Consider the following 23755-nt stretch of genomic DNA (forward strand, 5'->3'; position numbering starts at 1 on the left):
GCCCAGGATCTGATGGGCTGCAGGACCAGCGAAGTGGACCAGGCCCTGTGGAGGGTGCTAATCTTTCTCACTTCCATGTTGCATGCATGTGCTCCATCATAAATAAAGTAAAAATTAATAACTCTGAATTGATGTTGATATCCCAGGATACTTCCCTACCCGATTTCATTCTCAACTTCAGGACCTCATGCCCAGCCATCCACTGTACATTGCCAGCTGTTCATCTCAAAAGCACTTTGCAGGGCCAGCAGGTAGCATGGTGGTTAAGGCGCTGGACTCCCACATGGTTGACCGTGGCTCAAGTCCTGGACCTGGTAGCTTGCTTTCTCACTTTCTCTCTGTCTCTCTCTGGTCAAATAAAGTAATACTAATAATAAATAAATACTTTTTTTTTTTTTAAAAAAGGACTTTGCACAAAACATGTTTAAATCCAAACTTGGAATTGTCATGTCTTCAAGTCAGAAAGCTGGAAGCCATCCTTACAGGTGATCTGCCTTTCTCCCCTGCCTATACCCAAGGCAACACTGAATCTTATTGACATAACTCTCTAAATATCTCATGGCATCTAACTCAAACTCCACCATGGCCACTCTAGACCAACCCTGAGTATCCCTTCCCTGTCATAGCTTTCTGACTGAAGCCTCAGCACCTTCTCTTGCCTCTCTTCAGTCAACAGTTAGAAATCTTTTCAAAATACAAACTGTATGGATACTTTTCTGCTTAAGACTCTTCAATGTCTTCCCTTTACTTTTGTGTTAAATGCCGGAATTCCTTAACATTGCCTAAAAGGAGAACCATGGTCTTATCCTAACTATTTTTCTAGTCTAATTTCACCTACCATTCCCCATGGGGACATCTTCATCTCACTCCTACTCGTTTCCCTTACACTTCATGTCTTCACTTCCTCTTCTTAGATTTCTTGCTTTCTAAAGCAAAATCTTCCTGGTGAGTTAAAACAAACGATTTATTTATTTATTTATTTCTCATTTATTTATTTATTGAAGAGGTTTTTGCTATAGGGCATGTGTGCTCACCAGAGAGACAGAAAGAGACAGAGAGACAGAGAGCAAGAAATCACCCTCCATGGTGATGGCCATGCCGTAATCCCTTCTCCTCCATTCTCCTCTTGGGATTTTGGGCACACACGCACATACGCCCGGCGTAGGTTTAAGCCACCAGGTCCGGGACTTGAACCACAGTCAGCTACATGGGAGTTCAGTGACATAACCATTATGCTAACTGCTGGTCCCAAAACAAACTATCTCAATTAACCCCCTTTTCTGTTCTGTTCAAAGAGGTTACACTAAAAAGTAAATCTGAATTTACCTTGGATAGTGTGCCCTTCTGAGTCAAAGAACTGGTCTCAGGTAAACTGATGACCCTTTTATATTGAAAGATAGCATCTGTCACCTCCGTGAAGTCAGCTCTAATGAGCCCTTCAATAAGATGTCCAACATTAAATAGCCAGACTGAAGACAGGGAACCAAATTTAAGCTGAGTTAGTATACTCAGTTTTTGAAAACCTGACTAATTGCTTTTTCAGTACAAAAACTGTTACGTGAAATATCCTTTACATAGCAATCTATCCTAATGTGTTTTGAAAATTATTTTTACAAATATCCAGATCACACATTACTTATGAAGTCTAAAGGAAGATACTTCTGTCATTTATCAGTTCGGTATCACTTGAAGTTATGATCTTATTTGTAAAAATCAAAGTCTTCAAATATGAAATACTGAAGATGAAAAGATGAATATTCGTACTGTATTTTACTTACACGTGATGATGAAAATGTTTACAATTTATTTTTTAATTTGAAAACTTTCAACGTGGGATTTCTCTTTCCAAGGTTTAAGGTACTTGTTACCTAGGATGAATACTTTAAAATAAAATCTGATCATTTAAATAAAATTTCATCATTTAAACTGGTCTCGAGTTTTATGGCTTCATGTGAGAACGTCTGCTTCCAGTTTTAACTTTTTAAGGAATGTCACAATATGTGTTCTGATTAGAATAAGAAAAACGAAATGGTACTTCCGGCACTGAGAATCTTGCCTGTCACAGTTTTCACAGCCACATCTTACCAATACAGCCAGGACCACAGATGTGCTCTGCCTGATCCAATCGCTTTTCAGGACATTGACAGGTTGGAGCAGGGCTGGCCCTGAAGCAGGGTGCTTAAGCAAAGTGCATCGTGAGCCGGATCCCACATGGCCAGCTACAGTTCCCTGGGCAGCTGGAAAAACATGCTAGGCACATGTGTATGCATGCCCCAGATTCCGACAGGATGGAGGAATGTAGGAGAAGGGTTGCAGTGTGATCACGAGCCCTCGGAGGGTGATTTCTCTCTTTCTCTCTCTCTCTCTGTCTTTCAGGTACCTGCCCTCTGGCAATTAAAGACAAAAAATGAAGTGTCTGAGAAGTGTGAGTCAGGCTGCAAAGCAACAAAGGGAGCAATAGTAGAACTCAGCGCCTGAATCACGGGCAATTCTGGATGATCAAATATGGATACATCTTTTCAACTCTAAATAGCCCAGAGTCATCAGGAGTCCATGAAGTCAGATCACCACTTTTCCCTTTTGCATGATTACGGCTTAAAAGGAGACATCTGTGTTCACAGAGGTCACAGCACATTAGGTCACAGCCGAGACCGGGAATGTGCGTGTGCACTGTGGGTGACTCAGCCTGGCTAGACCACACCTGTGGTGTCTTCCCCTGACTCCACTGGGCTCCAGGGCCCAGCCGCACGGGAGAGGGAAAGAATGCCCCAGGGAACAGGGACATGGGGAACACCGATTCTGTCTGACTAGAGAGTCCTGGGGAAAGGTGGAAGCTGAGGGCTTGGTCTGAGTGAGTTCAAACGTGAAAGGGAAGAGAAGGTTATGACACAGAGATGTAGCTGGCATCCTTAAAGGCTCTGCCACAGATGGCTGGTGTCACCCACAGTCTAGAGACTCAGTAAGGGCCCATGGCAGGATTCTACACAAACACACTCAGCTACTTGTGTGCAACCTCGCACCCTCTGATCACAAAGAGCAGCCTGCAATTCCATGGACCATTCATAAAGAAAAGTGTTCTAGTACAGAAAAGACATTGGACTGTTATACAAAGAGCCCAGGGTTCTTTGATCATTTCTACATGGCCTAGAAAAAGGTTTCAGATGCCCCTTTCAGAAGCAGCTGAAATGAAAGAAATGAGAGGGTCCAGGGCAGCTAGAAGTACACCTGAAGCAAAGGAGAAAAAGAGAAGACAGACGGACTAACAGACGGTATAATGGTTACATTGCTGGACTCTCACATGGCCGACCACAGTTCAAGTCCTGGACCCAGAAGCTTAAAACCCACAGCAGGCACGTGTGCATGTGTACCAAAAATCCCGAGAGGACAATGGAGGTGAAGGGATTGTGGTGTGAATATTCCCCCTGGGAGGTGATTTTTCACTTTCTATATCTCTGTCTGTCTGCGAGCACATGCATCCTACAGCAAATAAACACATAAATAAATAAATAAAATAACGCTCAAAAAAAAAAAAAAGAAAGAAAGAAAGAACAAAAAAGAAGAAAGAATGTCATTTGTGAGGACTCTGAATAAAGAAAAATTAAAAAGGAAATTCTGATTTGGACTTGAATGCTTCCTGAAGGTAATAAAAATATACATTAAACATTTATTCATTTCATTTGTTTTGCTGGCTCCTTAAAAAAAAGTGACTTAATAATAATGAATGATACGCCTGTGTATAGGATTAGTCATGAGTTTTGTCGTTGTTACCACCTCTCTGCACACAGACCTGCACTGGTGGCCACAGCAGTGCCACAGAGAACATGATGCCATGTGACACTGGACCCACAGGGCTGTCCTGTGCACTCTGGGCATGCTAATGTCCCCGTACTGGCTGGCTGAGGTAGATCACGGCATTGAGGACCCTGCTGAGGGTGACTGTCTCTTTCTCTCTCCCTCGGAAAAAATAAATAAACTTAAAAAAAAAAACAAAACCAAGCACATAGGTAAATGTGTGCTTATTATGCACTGTTCTCAGCTTTCACAAAAGAACCATGATAATTCATATGTGTTTACAGTGCTGGGAAAATACGTATGAACTGCATTTATAAGTGTCTTTGTTAAAAATCATTTTCTGGGAAAAAACAAACAAACACACACACACCTGAATAGGAGGAATTAAAACTACTGAGGGGTCAGGACCAGCAGTTGGCGTAATGGCTTTGTCACTGGACTCCCATGTAGTTGACCATGGTTCGAGTCCTGGACCTGGTGGCTTGAACTCACATCGGGTACATGTGTGTGTGCCCAAGATCCCGGAAGGGGAATGAGGGAGAAGGGATTGAGGCATGGCCATACCCCCTGGGGGGGTGATTTCTTGCTTTCTGTCTCTCTCTGCCTTTCTGGAGAGTACATGCCCTATAGCAAAAACCTCTCAAAAAAATAAATAAATAAAACTACTGGGGGGTCAGTAGGTGGTATAATGGTTAAGGCTCTGTTCTTGGACATGGCTGTCTGCAGTTTGAGTCCCACACCTGGAGGCTTGAAACTCGCACTGGGTGCATGTGCACATGGGCTCAAAAGCCCAAGAGGAGAATGGAGAAGGGACTGCGGCTTGGCCAACCCCCTGGGGGCTGATTTCTCACTTTCTTCCTCTCTGTCTGTCTCTGTCTCTCTAGTGAGTGCACATGTTCTATAGCAAAGAAAATCTCTAAAACAAAACAAAACAGAACAAAACAGAAGAGCCGACTGGGACCAGGAGCCAGCAGGAGGTGTGGTGGTTAAGGTGCTGGATTACTACATGGCCAACTGTAGCTTGAGCTCTGGACCCAGTGGCTCACTTTTTCACTTTTTTTCTCTCTCTCTCTCTGTCTCTTTCTTTCTGGTGAGTCCAATGCCCTATAGCAAACTTAAAAAAAGAAAATAATAATAGAAAAAAAGAAGAAATCAAATACCAGATGGTGGCACAGTAGTAAAATGAGACGCTCTGCGAGGCAATCTCTTGTGGGGTTCTCAGTTCAAACACGGAGATCTCCGTCAGCACATCCTGCAAAGGCTCACCATGATCCAGGGCTGACTGAAGGCTGGGGGTAGATCTTGGCACCAAGACTCTGTTAGGGGTACCGTCTCCCTCTCACACACGCTCATGGAAGAAACAAATAAATGCACTTTTAAAAATACTCCATTACTTGAAATCAGAAGAATGAATTAAATGGGCTTTTAGGAGCCAACCATCTTTATGAAAAGAAGGAACAAATATTTCAAGAAAGACTTGGAGCACAAAGACCCCACCAGGCAGAGAGTATGTATCTCACACCTCAGTTGGACAGAAATGCCCTTCTTCACTACCACTCCCCTGCCAGGTCATCTGCGGCACCCCTGCTCACCCCACGGATCTCAGCACGGGAAAATCCCTCCTATACCATGGTGTGACTGCCTAAGCGAGGCAACAGTGGCAGCTACAGATCACTGTGGAACTCCCTGCTATATCCTGAAGTAGGCCAGTCTATTTAAGAGGAGAAACAGTATTTAGACACTAGGCATTTCCATTTGCCAAGAGCAAAATGAACAGAGATGTGGAATATGTGACAATAAGTACTCGTGTGTGTAAAGCTGAAACAGTCAGTATTCTGGCCACGAGGCTGACTCATTCCTGAAAGACTCCAAAATCTACACCAATAGACTCTAGCAGGGAAAGAAACTAACCTCTGGATACACATATGCACAGATATATACAAAATGTCAGCAGTCCTTGAAGAACAACTGGTAAAACAGAAGGTTTTATCACCTTCCCTCAGCTATTCTAAGGTTTTAAACTGAGCCACAAGATCCATTCCAATCTGCATGATAATCTGACAAGAGAATGAAACAAAAAAAAAAAGAAGAAGAAGGATTCGACATTTGGAATCTGCTCTCTTGTCCATGCTCACAAACTAGGCCGGTGTTTGGTTTCAACCTACTGCTTTATTTATTTATTTATTTATTTATTTATTTATTTATTGAGGTTTTTGCTATAAGGTGCGTGCACTCACCAGAGAGACAGAGAGAGACAGAGAGAAAGAAAGTAAGAAATCACTCCCCAGGGGGATGGCCATGCCACAATCCCTTCTCCTCCATTCTTCTCTTGGGATCTTGGGCACACACGCACACACGCCTGGTGTGAATTTAAGCCACCGGGTCCGGGACTCAAACCATGGTCGACTACATGGGAGTTCAGCGACATAGCCATTACACTAAACTGCTGGTCCCAATCTGCTGCTTTATGATGCTTTTAAAGAAAAGGCCACTCTACTGCTTCATGTGTGCAAACAGAGACTACCAAGACAGAATACAGGCACCCCAGGTAGAGACCTCAGGGGTGTTTTGTAAGAGCCGAAGAGTCCATCAAGCCTGATTATTAATTTAAATGCAAATTCCTACTAAAAACCAGCGATACCCCAGGAAGTGATCTTGGAAAAAGAACATCAAACTAGCTACTGTCATCTGGGGCTGTCACTAAGCTCCTCTGTGTCTCAACTTCTCTCTCTATAAAAGGACCACACAGGCTAGAATCCAGTTTTGCTATAACCAACCATGAGAAATTAAGCAGGTCATTTTACCTCCCCGGGTGTCATTTTCCTCACATACAGAACACAAGACGATCCCTAAGTTCTACTCTCACTTAAGTGTATGACACTGTAATAAGAGAAAGAAGTGGAAAAACACATGCAAGTTTTTCTAAGAAATGACCCACTTAAATAAAGGCAGCTGAACACTTGGATAATTTGTCCAACTTTAAAGTTAGTTGTGGAAAATGATTTGGCTGCCAGTTGACATTTTTTAAATGTGGAGAGCTAAAGTCCCACAATAAATAAAAATAAAATCTGGAAAAGATCAGCTGGGATTCTCTAAATGGTTTGAAAGCCCTAAAGAAGTCCAGAACATGTGTACCTCTGGCTAAACTTCAACAGAACACGTATCAAAGAGGTGACGGTGCATGCGTTGATCCATGTTGGAGAGAACCACTCTTTTCTACTTTCTTGACTGAGAAATGAAGAAGCACGTGTCGGTAGGTGAGGCCCGTACGCAGACACCCAGTCACCATAGATGGAGAAAAGGTGTAGCTTAAGCCTTGGATATAATCCAAACATTACATCATCTACCTGTGGATTGTATTAACACACAGCCCAGTAATGATTCAATAGTCTAATCTCTGACTAACTTGGAATATGCCAGAATCTATGAACTCCTATTTCTATGCTGACCAATAAAAGATGACTCAAGTCTTGTCCTCACAAATTTCTCCAGGGGGGAAAACGTCAATATGGCTGAGCCACTAAGAACTTAAATGGGAAAAATATTCCCAAGGTTGTCTGAACACCTTACTCCCATGCCCTGACTTTCCCATAAATGCTGATCACAAATAACAGTTTCTCAGCTCCTCAGACCAATGGAGCTAAACTAATGGCTGCCCCCAGTTCAGGACCCCAGAATTGAAGCTTACACAGGAATTTTCTGCTCACCCTCCAATCCAATCCTATAATTACTGCACAAGCTTGAATATAAGGTGGAGGTTTTTATTTTTCCAAAATGATTTCTCAGGAAAAAAAAAAGAATCACATTTAAGTCCTTTCATAAAACTTACATATTATAGGGCACTTCCTTAATTACATTATTTTAGAAAATGAACTATGGCCAGCAACTGGTATGCTGATTAAGGTGCTGGACTCCTACATGGCCAACCATGAATTGAATCCTGGACATGGAGGCTTGAAAATCATGCTGAGTATGTGCGTGCCCAAAATTCCAAGAAGAGAATGGAGGAGAAGGGACTGTGGCATGGCCATCCCCCCAGGAAGGAGATTTTTAACTTTCCCTCTCTCTGTCTCTCTCTCTGACAAACACATATACTCTATGGCAAAAACCTAAAACAAAAGAAAGAAAGAAAGAAAGAAAGAAAGAAAGAAGAAAGGAAGGAAGGAAGGAAGGGAGGAAGGAAGGAAGGAAGGAAGGAAGGAAGCAAAGAAAAGAAAAGAAAAGAAAAGAAAAGAAAAGAAAAGAAGAAAGGAAGAAAAGAAAAGAAAGAAAATGACCTATTGTTTGAGGTAGGTACATTAAGCCAAAATGACCTCAATCAGTATGTGAGACATTCATCAGTAAGAAAGTGGCCAAATTACCTAATAAAATTCTCATAATTGTGCCTTTTCTCACAACAATAAGTGCTGAAAATTGTCATAAAGAAGGTTTTCAGGACAATTATGCCATGAACACCACAGTGTGCACTTAAGGATAATGTTTGCATCTTTTAACTGTTTTAAAAGCAATGTGCTTTCCAGGGACAATATAAAAAACAGATTCAAGAAGGATGCAGCTCGAGTCTCCTAGTCAATGTGGAAAACACTGCATTGAAGGGGTTTTAAGAATGACACATGAAGTCCAGTCTACGTGACTGGTGGTTAAGGCAGTTGAATACTACAAGACTGAGCATTCAAGTCCTGGAAAACACACCAGGTATGTGTGCATGTGTACCCAAAATCCTGAAAGGAGAGGTGAAGGAGAAGGGATTGCAGGGTGCCCATGCCCCATAGGGAAATACTTGCTTTCTCTCTCACTCTCTGCTTCTCACTTGCAAGTGTACATGCCCTCTGGCAAATTAAACAAACAAAAGAACAAGACGTGAATGTCGAAGATGAATGGAAAGAGTGAACATAATTGCTTCATGAAAAGCGAATGAGCAAATGAATATGTCTAAGTCAGTATGCTGTTTGTTATGTGACTAAATATGTCTATGTAACTAATTTACTAAATTAAATATAAAAAGATACTGGGATACTGCATCTATATTGTTAAATGTTTTTAAAACCAAGTTGGCTAAGTCCTTTTTTGAGGAATGGGGGAAATCTTCCCATGGGGAAATGAGATTTCATCTCACGTGGTCTCATATTATATTTGGGCACATTCTAAAGACCAACAGAGCTGCTGACTCTGAAGGTGACGGGGTCCATGGAGGACCAAAGGCAAGGAGAAGGAATGATACAAAATCCAATCTCGAAAGTCCAACTCGCTCATCAGGAAAGTCCAGTCCTCATCAGGAACTCTGTTTGTTTCATTGGGTAAAACTTTGGGCTCATTTTGGTCTGAATAGCAGGGTCCCTTGCCACACTTCCTGGGCTGATAAAAGGAGAGAAAACAGGAGCCTCTTCAAAAATGTCACCATTTAAAACTCAGAAGGCAAAAGACCAGCAGGGCAGCAGTTGTAACGAGAGCAGCAGTATTTCACACCTACTGTGTGCTTCAGCACAGTGTGCACAATGCACTTCGTGGAACAGTCATAACCATCCAGTATCCTCATTTTAGAGATTCAGAAACAGTATCATGAGAAGAAGCCACAGTGAGAAAGGACAGGGATAAGATTTGAATGCAGGTGTTCTCACCCCAGAGCCTGCACTTTGATGCTATACAACTTCAACAACTTAAAGAATGATTTTTTAACTTGATTTATTATTATTATTTTTTAAATAATAATGAGTGCATGTGCACTCACCAGAGAGAGACACAGACAGAGAGATAGAGAGGGAAAGTGAGAAAACAAGCCTCCAGGTCTGAGACTCAAACTGTGGTTTGGCCATGTGGGAGTCCAGCACCTTAACCACAATACCACCTGCTGGCCCACATATGGACAACGTAAATAACAGAATCTATGAGGCAGTATAAATCTTCCCAGGGATACTTTCTACTATCCACAGCACCTATGTTCCAATATCAGGGCATGGAAGAAATCAAATTAGGGATCTATAATAGTCTTGGATTCTGAATTCACCTTTCCAGAAGAACCATTGCTTCAAAACTTGTCTGGGGGTTGACTCCAACAGTCATTCTGTGCTGTATACATCTGGGTGCCCGTACATGCTGTTACCCTGTGTGGTTGAAATTCTGCCTTAGCTAACACAGCACTCTCCTTTCTCGATTTCTCTCTATCCTCAGTGTCCTCCTCCTTCTTCTCCTTCATTGTTCCTCCTTGTCCTTTTCAGTGTTGAAGCTTCTTTAACCTCTACATCCTAGGTAATCTCATCGCTGCCCAAGGCTCTGCTTCCCACCTATGCTTTCTCAAATTTACACTTCACATTTTTCTTCCAGATGTCAACAGCACAGTTCCAGAGGCTCATTAGGACTGCTGGACACTCCCATGTCCTTCTCGGATTCAAGAGGTCCCCACCGGACCTTGCTCCCTCCTCTCTGCTCACTGTTCTTAAATCTGACCCTCCTGGGGCCGGCAGATGGCATAGCAGTTACATTGTTGGACTCTCACATGGCTGACTGCAGTTCCAGACCCAACTGATGGCTTGAAACTCATGCCGGGCGCATGTTTGTGCATGCCCAAGATCCTGGAGGTAGAATGGAGGAGAAGGGATTCCAGCGTGGCCATCATTCCTGAAGGGTGATTTCTCACTTCTCTCTCATTGTCTCTGTCTCTCTCTCTCCTGGTGAGCCCACACACTGTAAGGCAAAAACCTCTAAAACAAACAAACAAACAAACAAAAACAAAAACAAAAACTGACCCTCTTTCTACAGCCCTCACTTCCTTAACGGCAGCACTGTCTGACCTGTCACACTAACCTGAAGCCCTGAGTCCATCACAAACTGCTCTGTATTGCTCACAGTTTTCTCTAATACACACACTCACTAGATCCCCACGTCTTTACAGCTCACTTATAAATGTCTCTGTAATCTGTCCCACAGCAACAAGAGCCCTCACATCTCTCTTTTGTACTATGGTGATGGTACAAGGTCTCCTAGCTCCACTCCATCCTCCCAGCCCGTGAGTGAGTGATCTTTTTCGAATATGAATCCAATCATACCCACTCCTGCTTATGAACCTGTCCCAACTCTTCTCTGCCTGAGGAGCATCATCCTAACTGCACTGCTGGGCACACGAGGCCCTTCACAGCCAGACCAGTGGTTCCATTTCCAGCCCCATCCCCATCTCCCCTCACTCCTTCTCCAGTCGTCCCTCCCCCTGTGATCTACAACCCACCCCACTGGGCTACATTCCACACACTCTCCACCAAGCTATGAGCACCCAAAGGGAAGCTTTCATCTTCCTTACTCATCTCTGGGCATCCGAGTTCATGATTCCTGTACTGTTAACATTAGACTTTTTTTTTTTTTTTTAATGTGGCTCTAGGAATTTTGAAGCATTTTACAATAATTTTTTGTTTTTCAACAACTCTCTAAGGTTGCACAGTATTTTTGCCTCCATTTAAGTGATCAAAAAGCAGATTCCTAGTGGTTGGAAACCCCGAAAGGGTACTAGAAAGGAACTAGTAAATGAATGAGCCGAAATTTGAAGCCAGGCCAGGAGGACTCTAAAGCCTGTGCTTTAGCTGAGACTAGACCTGAAAATCTTGCTGATTATGTCTACCACCATAATTATACCTGCAGGGAAACAACCAAGAAACATCACTTTTTTTTTTTTCTCATATCTGTAGCTCACAAAACCCTCAGATGCAGGTCACTTCGGGAGGTGGCAGGTGCCATACTTCCAGTCCAACTCCAGTATCTCCTAGCATCTGTGGATAGAAAAGCTCTACCTTGAAACCAAACTTTTCATACCCTCATTGAACCCCAAACGAAGCTCTTCGAGGAAAAGCACAGTATCTTTCTCTAAGAAAGGGGAAGGTCTGAAAATGAGCCTGGATTCTGCTTCTGACCGCATGGTCTCAATGGAATGCTTGGAAGCCGGGTCATCTAGGAGAAGTGAGAGTCCTAGCTCTGCCATTCTCTTTGTCTGATTTTATTAAGCAGCTGATAGCATCCTGCATATTTATTTTATGTCGTACTTACATGCTCACATAGCCGAGGGGAAGATTGCTTCAATAATTACCTATCAAGTAAAAAAATATGTATCTTGTTCACTTATTACTTTTATAATGTGGTCAAAAAAAGAACCACTGCATCAAGGGCCAGTCCTGCCCTCCAGTAGCTGCCTGCAGAGCCCTGAGCAAATACACTTCTGCTTCCTCAATTTTTAAAAATTGTCTAAGAGCTCATGCACCTGCCAGAGAGGCAGAGAGACAGAGAGACAGAGAAAGAGAGAAATAAAGTACCTCTCTCCCCCAGTGGACATGGCCAAAGCAATCTCTTCTCCAGTTCTCCATCCTGTCAGGACTTGGAGCATGCGCATACATGCACCTGGCATATTTCTCAAGCTGCTGGGGCCAGGGTTCAAACTGTGGTCTACCATGTGGCATCTGGCTCCTTAACTAGTAGGCAATGGGGCTGACTTTTTTTTTTTCCTGAATAATTTCTTCTGATTTAATTCTATTTGTTATTATTGTTTTCAATGTGACCAGAGAGAGAAATAAAGGGAAAGTGAGAAAGCAAACCACCAGGTCCAGGACTAACCTGTGTTGGCTATGTGAGAATCCAATGCCTTAACCACCACACTACCTGCGGGTCCCATTCCTTCTCATGTTTTTGAAATCAAGGGATTCCAAGTGGTTCATACATAAGCAATCTCTTTTCATTCTAATAGACTGTTCTTACATTTAGGATATTTTCCATCATCTTAGAACCTATGAGGGCCCTAACAGAACCTACCCCAAGAGAACTTACCCTGTATATAGACTATTTTCATACATGTTTAAATTTTTTTTTACTGAATATATTTAATATACACAGCATGATAGTCCTAAGGGAACCTACCCTATGTGATCATTTTCATACATGCTTTTAAAAAAGTTTTTTTACTGCATATATTTAAGATTTACACATGCTAGCCGTAAGGGAAACTATCCTACATGACCGTTTTAAACTTTTTTTTACTGCTTTTTAAGTTGTATGTATTTCAGATATACAACATAATATTTTTGTATATTCATACACAATGAAATGTTTATTACAGGCAAGCAAACTGACATATCTATTATTTCAGGCAGTTACTCTTTTGTGTGTGTGGCAGTCATATCCGGTTTCTAAAACAGTTTCAGGGATGATAGGTTAGAAGCTAATTCCAATAGTATTTTTAGGACTGCATCAGGGCATTCACACACATGCTCAAAAATTATTGATGCCACTCAAAACAGACCAGGCCCCCATCGTCCCAGCTGCACAAGAATGTATGGAATGTCCGATACAATTCCATGTGCACGTGAGCACTGCCTCATGTTCATGCGTGCACGTGTGTGAATACAACTCTTGGATTTACAGACGTGATTACTGAAACGCCACCCGGTGCAGAAAGCAAAGTGAAAATGAAATGTAGGGTAATTACACAGGCAAATATGGAGAGAACTCGGGCACGAGGAAAACACCCGTTATGCGTTGTCATAGCTGACACACGCATACAATAAACAGTTGCTAGGTTCTCAGAAAGTATTGTTTACATGAACTTGACTTTCTGGGCAGGCCAGCCACTGGCTGCCCTAGATAAGATCAAATGATAGGCAACATAGATGCCTAAGAAATGTGTGTTATGTGACTAGTATGTGAAAATGCTACGAAAAGTATAGGATGCAAAAGTTCAGAGTATTGCTAATATTCTTAAGGCTCATTTTCCATCTCAAAGATGAAGCAGGAATTACAGAAGGATTACTGGAGAAATTTCTTTTCTTTCTCGATGGTGTTCACAGTCACAGAAACTGTTTTTTGTCAAAATCTCTTAATAAAAACAATCATCGAGTAAAGAATGTATATACCCACACATTACTGATTGAAACGGGATAAAAAAAATCAAGAAGGAACATTTTAAAGTAAAATTTGATACCACCTTTTGGTCTCACATTTTTAAAAATCAGATAGCTTTAGGCAATGTTAGGCTCTTTTTAAGCCCATGCTGGGGGGACGGTGCTCCAGGTAAGGAAAGAGAAGGGGACTCTAAAGAGGTTCTTCCCAAAGAGGGAGTCCTGGGAGGTTTCTGCAGAGAAAGGCAAGTTCAGGCCAGGGCTGAGACGCGTCTCCCGGTGGAAGCCGACTCACCTTCCCTCCTGGAGGTAGCCCGGGCTGCGGGCAGGAGGAGCGAGAGGCCGAGGCAGCAGCTCAGCCAGAGCGCAGGCATCGCTGGGCCGCCGTCCGCGCTGCAAGGGTCGCTGCCCGGCGCCTCGCGGCTGCTGGTTTCCACTCTGTGCTCCGCAATGCCTTCCTTTCCCTTGATCAGGTGGTTTTATCGACTCTTCTACCTGACTCAGTCCTGACAGGAAGAGAGCCTGTGTTTCAGGGTGTGACTCACCTGTGAATAAGGAGGACCCAGCCCTCGGGAGGCAGACAAACACACACCGCTCACACCGCGTTGTAAACGCACCACCCCTCCCTGCCAGGAGAGCGCACACCTGGCCCGGGCCCAGGGTGTGGCGCCCCGCTGCTGCCCAGGAGCCTTGGCCTTCGCCTTCCCCTGGAATGTGCCGGATCCCCATTGCCCTCCTCTCTCCCCGGGTGGTCCAGAGCAGAATTTACAGAGGTCTATGCTGCCCTCCTTTTCTTTAAACTGAAAGGCCCAGGCTCAAGAGTGCAATGTCAGACATGTCTGCTGTCCGCATCAGCTCTGGTCTCAAAGACATCTAGAAAGACAGATCAGTCCAAGATCACAAGGTCCCCTCCACCCTGGGGCCTAAGGTCAAGTTTTTTCTGAAATACAGCAGCCTGCCCCTAGCCCACCCACTCTGCTAAGACCTCATTCTTTCTCTCACCATGCTGGACCAAGGGTTTCTCTCCTGAGTCCCTGTAACTTCCTGACCACCTGGGCTGGTGACTCCTGAAGTCGCTTGGTGACTAGTCCACCACGCTATGAAGACACCGTATCCCTAATAACTAGAACGGTCTCAGGTGCACAGGCAGTGCATAGTAAATGTGCTGATGGTTAAGAAGGAGGATCCAGGGACCAGCAGATGGTGTAATGTTTACGTTGCTGGACTCCCATGTAGTTGACTGAGGTTCGAGTCCTGACATGACGGCTTAAAACTCACACTGGGTGCAAGTGCGAGTGTGCCCAAGATCCTGAGAGAAGAATGAAGGAGAAGGGACTCTGGTGTGGCCATCCCTCCTTGGGAGTGATTTCTCACTTTCTGTCTCTTTGTCTCTCTCTGTCTCTCTGGCTAGAGCACACGTCCTATCTCGAAGGAAGGAAGGAAGAAAGAAAGAAAAAGGATCCAGATTCCATACTCCTTTTACATCTTAGAGCATATTTCTCATGCCATTCTCTGTACGCCTGCTAGATGATGTTTGTAGAGACCAACCACACACATCATCTAAGTTCACCATGCTAGGGGAAGTGAGTGATATCTAGAAAACAATAAATCTTCGTATATCCTAAATTGTCCCATCCTCTGAGGAAGCTGGTGGCAATAATTCAGAGAGACATCTGACCAACCATACAAGATGTACATACTTGTCGAAGGGTGTAAGGATTTCAGTGTATGCATGTCATCGAGACCTGTGTGGGCTGACTGGGACAGCAAGGGATGGTGTGGAGCATGGATTGCAGGTTCAGAACTAAGGTCCGAAGAACAGCAGGGGCAAGGCGGGCTCCTACGAACCGGCTGACACCTACCCTAAAATCTCTAGCCATAAAAAATGAAGACTAGAAAGAAAATTCCAATTTTTCATCCGAGGTTTGATTCTCTTGTACTCTGCCTAGGATTTGAACAAAGAACATGAAGATTTTTCTCTCTCAAAATGTACAGTTACAGGGACCAGGAGTTAGCATAATAGCTATGTCACTGAATTCCCATGTAGCCAACCGCGGTTCGAGTTCTGGACCCGGTGGCTTAAACTCACGCCAGGCGCATGTGCGTGCGTGCCCAAGATCCCAAGAAGAGAATGAAGGAGAAGGGATTACCTTATGGTCATCCCTCCTGGGGGGTGATTTCTCGCTTTCTATCTCTCTGTCTCTCTGTCTTGCGAGCACACACACCCTATAGCAAAAACCTCTTCCAGAAAAAAAAAAGAAAAGAAAATGTACAATGTGCAGTTGCACTCAAGTTGTAGATGATAAAGACTAGTGTTGAGAATTTTTCCTTCTAGGAGCGGGTGCTTAGTGGAAGCTGGGATTTGGCCCTGAGTCTCATGCTCCTAGCATGCCCACCCATCCGTGTAGTGTGCTGTGCGGTGTCCTGCAGTTCTGAACAAGGACTAGGACCCTGCAGGATAAAGTCTTGAAGGCAAACTTCATTTTAGTGCAGCCCATGATAGGTTATTATATCTCAAAAGTTGCGGCACGTACTCTCATGTACCACCCGTTTGGGACAGTGATGATAATAATAGCAAGTGCGTATGTGATACCTACAACTTGTCACTCACTTCTCTAAACCCCTTTATTCATATTAACCCTCTCATCTTCAAACAGCCCCATAAATTAGGTGTATGATTAACGTCTCCGTTTTACAGATGAGAAAACACAGGCATGGGAAGGTCAAGTAACATGATCCACATCACACTGGTAGTTAAGCGGCGAAGCTGAGACTCAAAACCAGGCCATCTAGCTCCATGGATGGGTCACATTAAAATCACTGTAAAAAGCAGGGAGGTAAATTTATAGTATGGAATGAAGTCGACGTAGTCAAAGATTATGTATCAAAAGTCATTATCACCCATCAGGTGATAGACTTAGCACACACTGATAAAGCCAGGTTGCAGGCAGCAGGCCCCTGGGTGGGAGACCAACCAGTAGCCTCTTTTTGCATAAACAGTCCAGGATTTTAAACCTTTTCTTCAAATGTAGATGCCTTTATTTATTTTAGGGGAGATTTTTGCTGTAGGGCATGTGTGCTTGCCATAGAGACAGAGAGAGACAGACACAGAAAGCAAGAAACCACCACCCCCTCCAGGGGGGACAGCCATACCACAGTCCCTTTTTCTCCTTTTTCCTCTTGGGATTTTGGGCACACATGCACCTGGCATTGAGTTTTAAACTGCCAGGTCTGGATTCGAACCGCGGTCAACTACGTAGGAGTCCAGCAACGTAACCATTTTGCCATCTGCTGGTCTCATAAATGTAGATGCCTTTAAGCAGGCACTCTCCAGTGTTTCTCAGTTCCTGACTCTCAGCTTTGCCTTATTCTGGGGTTCTTCACAACATCTGTATACCCTGGCTGGCTCTGGTCTGAGACCTCTGCTCTGGTTTCATTCCCAGCCTTGCTCGGGAATCATATCAACGCCTTAGCAGTCTGAGCATTTCCCCTTAGTACAGTGCAGATATTAAGAATGTTCTGGTCATTACAAGTCAAAGCTCTGAAGCAGATTCCTAGTGCTAAATCTGGCTTCACTATTCATAGAGAGAGGCTACTTAGTATTCTCTCAGCCTTAGTTTCTTCATCTATAGAATGGGAATAATAGAAAACTTACCTAGGAGGGTTATTGAGAAAAATGAAATGAGTTGATGACCCATTTAGTATTCAGAAAGAACCAGAGAAGTAATACACAGGTGTAGCCTTAGTATTCAGAAAGAACCAGAGAAGTAATACGGTCTACACAGGTGTAGCTACTGTAATTATTGTTATCACTGAATAAGCACCAGTTTCTCCTTGTTATAATTACTAACAGGCACCATATGAGAAAGATGGGATTTTTGCTTTAACTTTTCTACTAACTGATTAGTTAATTATGATTTTAAATTTCTCTGGCACTTTTGGCCTCATCTGGGTTCATGTTCAGATTATCAACCTATATGTAGAAGTGCTTAATTAATTTGGATTTCTGCTATATATGTACATGGAAATTTCCTTTACATGCACATTTTGTTTCCTAATGTTTTAAATTTTATTTAAAACTTTAAAGAAGATGGTTTAGGAGTCTATATTTCAGGGGAAATGTGAAGGTAAGATATTCGATATGTTCTTAGGATTAACTTTTAATTAACATACGCTTTTCAAAATGCTGCAAAAATCTCTGTGCTTATCTGTATGACCCAAGTACATCTTCATTTTTCTCAAATCCTCACAGAAGTTAACTTGATACTACTCAGCAGTAAAAATGAGTAGTCTACTAATACAACACACATGGGTGAGTCTGAAGCATCAAGCTAAGCAAAGGAAGCCAGACACGAAAGGGCAGATTTGATGTGATTTCATTTATATGAAATTCTAGAAAAGATAAAACTGTAAGGCAAGAAAGCATATCAGTGGTTGTCAGGGGTAGGGACTGAGTACCATTGGTGCATGTGGATATTCAAAGGGATGAAAGAAATATTCTAAAAGAGCTGGCTGGTGGCATGGTAGTTAGGGTGCTGGATCCCACATGGCCAACTGCGTGGTTTGAGTCCCAGACGCAGCAGCTTGAAAAACACACGGGGTACGTGTGCATGTGTGTCCGAAATCCTGTCAGGATGGAAAAATGGAGACGAGCTTACAGTGTGTTTGTCACCCAAGGGGATGTTTTCTCATTTTCCCTGTCTCTTTCTGGTGAGTGGCAAAAAAAAAAAAAAAATTGAAAAAAAAAATTCAGAGGTATGATTATGACCAAAATAATCAAATTGTGCACATAAAATAAATACAGTTTGTTGTATGTAAACTATACCTCAATAAAACCAACATAATAAGGGACAGAAAAAAATCTAAAAAAATTGATTTTATATAAGTAATATGATACTTCAAATCTGTGAACTCAGCCAGCACTGGAAACAGCGTCTGTGGAAAGCGGGACACACAGCTCAGGGACCAGCCCTGACATCTCTGTGGGTTCTGATCACGTTTAAGTTGAGCTTTCAGGCCTGTAGGCAGACATACCACCCAAGAATTGCAAGAGGACCCCTCTTCTGGAAACCTGTTTGTTTTGACAAATTTTAAAAGGTAAGAGATGCCTCTCTGACACATTTGCTCAGGGGCATGAATTTCAAACCCTTCCTGGGCTTTTGTTCTAGAAGTCCATGCTTGGTTTTTTTGTCTGATCCTTCCCAAGCTGTGGGCCCAGAGGATAACCGGGTGGCAGTGGGAATAAGATTGTAGTCAGAGGTTCTCTAACCACAGAGAGGGAGGGTCCTGAGCACTCTCATGGGGTGTGGCCCGGAGGGCTAAGGCCTAGAAAGTCCCCTGCACCCATTGTTTTATTTGCATCTTGGGCATTACCCAGGGGACTTTCTTTTTACAATGCTGTGTAAATCATTTCCCAGAGCTGTCATCTCTCCACCCTAACCCCTCAAATAGAATTACAAGTGACATGTTGATTTTTGCCGTGAGTTCCAGCATTACCTTAGTTCACTTTCAAAAGGAATGTCTGGCATGTCATTGGCTTTCAGACTCGCTCACGATAAAAGCTTACTTAAGCACTGGCTGTTAGCATGCCAGCCGGAGACAGAGCCCTTGGTCCCGAAAAAAATCTCTCCAGGTCATTCTAATGATGTCAGCACTCGCCTTAAACTTTTACAAGTAAATACAGCAGTCAGGAAAAAAATGGTTCCGACTCCCCTTTGTTCTTAATTGGTAAAGGAAAATGTCCATAAATGGAAACAGTTCAGTGTTTCCTGGATCATCTGGGTAAATTCTCTGAGGCTGGCCGGATTCCAGAAAACAATGTTCTCTGAAGCAAAACTCCAGCTGAGGTGGCAAGCTGCCATCTTACACAGAAACATATAGCGGGGGCCCACAGCTAGTTTTCAGGGCTCAGTAGCCACCAGAACGGAACTAAAGTAATGCCTTTTTATTGACTAAGGGGAGATGATCTTTTTTGTACGTTTGGCTAATACACCGACGCCCGGGATGTGGTGAGAAATCAATACACAACAACTTCATTTGCATCTTTTTAGTGTAGCTATTGCAGATGGAAATATTCAAATTGGTTATTTACTTAACAAAACAATGAATAGGGGCCAGTGAGTGGTGGCAGTAAGGCACTTGGGACCTTATGAGAAGGTCCCCGGTTTGCACCTGAGGCCTCACTGTACACCTGGGCACGTGTGTCCCTGCCATCCTGGCTGACTGAGGGGAGGACAGGGTGGAGGCCCTGCTGGGTGCCTCTTTCTCTCTCTGGTAGAAGAAATACATTTTAATAAAGTAACAGTACAACATACATGAAATGGGGAAGCTGGGAGAAAAGGGACACATGCTTAGAAAAAGACAAAACAGACAAAAACACAACAGAGGGTAAAAGATTCTAAGAGGGAATTTAGTGGATTTCAGGGTGTCAGCTGCTGCATTCCCTAAGATTGAAATCTGACCATCCACTCATCTGTGAGATGTTGATTAGCAGATAAAATTACCCAAGGTTCCCCAGGCACTCTTAAGCTTGGACCATAGCTATGCAGATTTGCATGAGAAGGACAAAGTAGCCCACCACAGTGACAGTTCTTCTGGGCTGGCAATGCTGGGGGTCAGGGCCTTATCACTTGCAGGCTTGGCCAGGTAAGCTGGAAGAAATTTAGCCACTCTGATCAGAGATCCCACCCTTGTCTTTGGAAAAAAAGAAATGAATCCATGAAACAATGCTTTTAAATATAAATCTGGAGCCTGCCTGTGGTCTAGTGCTTAAGGGAGCCAGATCCCGTATGGCTGACCCTGGTTTGAATCCCAACCCTGGTAGCTTGAAAATAAGGTGCATGTGTATGCATGCCCCAGATCCTGGCAGGATGAAGAAATGGAGGAGAAGGAATTGTAGCATGGCCACACCCCACTGGAGGCGTTTCTCTCTCTAATAAGGGACAGAAAAAAATCTAAAAAAATTGATTTTATATAAGTAATATGATACTTCAAATCTGTGAACTCAGCCAGCACTGGAAACAGCGTCTGTGGAAAGCGGGACACACAGCTCAGGGACCAGCCCTGACATCTCTGTGGGTTCTGATCACGTTTAAGTTGAGCTTTCAGGCCTGTAGGCAGACATACCACCCAAGAATTGCAAGAGGACCCCTCTTCTGGAAACCTGTTTGTTTTGACAAATTTTAAAAGGTAAGAGATGCCTCTCTGACACATTTGCTCAGGGGCATGAATTTCAAACCCTTCCTGGGCTTTTGTTCTAGAAGTCCATGCTTGGTTTTTTTGTCTGATCCTTCCCAAGCTGTGGGCCCAGAGGATAACCGGGTGGCAGTGGGAATAAGATTGTAGTCAGAGGTTCTCTAACCACAGAGAGGGAGGGTCCTGAGCACTCTCATGGGGTGTGGCCCGGAGGGCTAAGGCCTAGAAAGTCCCCTGCACCCATTGTTTTATTTGCATCTTGGGCATTACCCAGGGGACTTTCTTTTTACAATGCTGTGTAAATCATTTCCCAGAGCTGTCATCTCTCCACCCTAACCCCTCAAATAGAATTACAAGTGACATGTTGATTTTTGCCGTGAGTTCCAGCATTACCTTAGTTCACTTTCAAAAGGAATGTCTGGCATGTCATTGGCTTTCAGACTCGCTCACGATAAAAGCTTACTTAAGCACTGGCTGTTAGCATGCCAGCCGGAGACAGAGCCCTCGGTCCCGGAAAAAATCTCTCCAGGTCATTCTAATGATGTCAGCACTCGCCTTAAACTTTTACAAGTAAATACAGCAGTCAGGAAAAAAATGGTTCCGACTCCCCTTTGTTCTTAATTGGTAAAGGAAAATGTCCATAAATGGAAACGGTTCAGTGTTTCCTGGATCATCTGGGTAAATTCTCTGAGGCTGGCCGGATTCCAGAAAACAATGTTCTCTGAAGCAAAACTCCAGCTGAGGTGGCAAGCTGCCATCTTACACAGAAACATATAGCGGGGGCCCACAGCTAGTTTTCAGGGCTCAGTAGCCACCAGAACGGAACTAAAGTAATGCCTTTTTATTGACTAAGGGGAGATGATCTTTTTTGTACGTTTGGCTAATACACCGACGCCCGGGATGTGGTGAGAAATCAATACACAACAACTTCATTTGCATCTTTTTAGTGTAGCTATTGCAGATGGAAATATTCAAATTGGTTATTTACTTAACAAAACAATGAATAGGGGCCAGTGAGTGGTGGCAGTAAGGCACTTGGGACCTTATGAGAAGGTCCCCGGTTTGCACCTGAGGCCTCACTGTACACCTGGGCACGTGTGTCCCTGCCATCCTGGCTGACTGAGGGGAGGACAGGGTGGAAGCCCTGCTGGGTGCCTCTTTCTCTCTCTGGTAGAAGAAATACATTTTAATAAAGTAACAGTACAACATACATGAAATGGGGAAGCTGGGAGAAAAGGGACACATGCTTAGAAAAAGACAAAACAGACAAAAACACAACAGAGGGTAAAAGATTCTAAGAGGGAATTTAGTGGATTTCAGGGTGTCAGCTGCTGCATTCCCTAAGATTGAAATCTGACCATCCACTCCTCTGTGAGATGTTGATTAGCAGATAAAATTACCCAAGGTTCCCCAGGCACTCTTAAGCTTGGACCATAGCTATGCAGATTTGCATGAGAAGGACAAAGTAGCCCACCACAGTGACAGTTCTTCTGGGCTGGCAATGCTGGGGGTCAGGGCCTTATCACTTGCAGGCTTGGCCAGGTAAGCTGGAAGTGAGAAGTAGCCACTCTGATCAGAGATCCCACCCTTGTCTTTGGAAAAAAAGAAATGAATCCATGAAACAATGCTTTTAAATATAAATCTGGAGCCTGCCTGTGGTCTAGTGCTTAAGGGAGCCAGATCCCGTATGGCTGACCCTGGTTTGAATCCCAACCCTGGTAGCTTGAAAATAAGGTGCATGTGTATGCATGCCCCAGATCCTGGCAGGATGAAGAAATGGAGGAGAAGGAATTGTAGCATGGCCACACCCCACTGGAGGCGTTTCTCTCTCTTCTTCTCTCTGTCTCTCTCTGGCAAACACACATGTGCCCTCTGGCAAATTACAAATAAATAAATAATCTGAACTATCTTTACTTTTAATTAAATTATAAAGCCTGGAAAAAATAGCATTTAAGAGTCTAATGCTCTGCCTTAATTAGGAAACTTCAGACATATTTAAATGTCCAGTGATAACTTTGACAATTACAGTCCTGCCAGTCGGGCTGTGCTGAGCAGCCTGCATGTGTCCAGCTCAGGGCTCTGCAGTTTGTTCTCACCACCGCCCCCAAGGCAGATTCTATTATTATTCTCACTTTGAAATTACCTAGCCCCCTTCACAAATCCATCCAACCTCTCTCTAGAGTTATTTCTCAACTACAACATAAAAACAAATTAAGTCTCTTACTGGATAAACACAGCTTTCTTCAATTAAAAAACAAAGTTGAGTTGGGTCTCAAAACATGCAATGCCTGATCTTTGTAACATACTTTATATTCCTTTTTTTTTTTAAGGGATTTTTGCCTTAGGGTGCATGTGTTTGCTGGAGAGACAGAGACAGTGAGAGGGAAAGTGAGAAATCACTCCCCAGAGGAGATGGCCATGCCATAATCCCTTCTCCTCCCAGGATTTTGGGCACACATCAGGTATGGGACTTGAACTGTGGTTGGCCAGGTGGGAGTCCAGCAATGTAACCACTATACCATCTGCTGCCCCCCCCCATTCTTACAGTGACCTCCTGCACCAACAACAAACAAGGATTTGCAGTGAAGGGGGCATTTTCCTTTTCACATTACCTTGGCTGTTCTTCAGTTTACAGTGACTCCAGTTTCTTATACATCCTACATCATCCAGTCAGGTCTTGCATGGTTTTCTCTTGGTCTGATACTTTAATCTAAGTAAAGAGCACTTTATTAAGTAACTTAATTCATGAATTCCTTAGAATAATTGAAAACTATTTTCAACACAGCAGTCTGACAGAGTACAGGAATTTAATGGCTGTATCTCTGGCTTCGGCTTTTCTACTGCCTGGTCACACAGAAATCCCCAAACATTCCCGGGTGGTTCTTTCGCAGGAAGCCGACAGA

General features: G+C 43.5%; 1 protein-coding gene across 3 annotated transcripts in view; it reads right to left on the reverse strand.

Annotated features, from left to right (window-relative positions):
- The window catches only part of LAMC2 (laminin subunit gamma 2), a 96311-nt gene extending 72760 nt beyond the window's left edge, over positions 1-23551 (reverse strand). The window contains exons 1-2 of one of the 3 annotated variants that reach the window (XM_014586066.2): positions 23465-23551; positions 13954-14164 (exon numbers count right to left, since the gene is read on the reverse strand). In XM_014586066.2, the coding sequence (XP_014441552.1) occupies positions 13954-14032 (79 nt within the window). In that variant the 5' untranslated portion in view covers positions 14033-14164; positions 23465-23551. Of the gene's footprint in view, positions 1-13953; positions 14183-23464 lie in introns of those variants that run through there. The other 2 variants (XM_027770087.1, XM_006143881.3) reach the window with 2 other exon arrangements.
- Positions 23552-23755: the final 204 nt, after the last annotated feature.

This window comes from Tupaia chinensis, unplaced genomic scaffold, assembly GCF_000334495.1.
Source record: "Tupaia chinensis unplaced genomic scaffold, TupChi_1.0 Scaffold000112_1, whole genome shotgun sequence".
Taxonomy (NCBI): domain Eukaryota; kingdom Metazoa; phylum Chordata; class Mammalia; order Scandentia; family Tupaiidae; genus Tupaia; species Tupaia belangeri.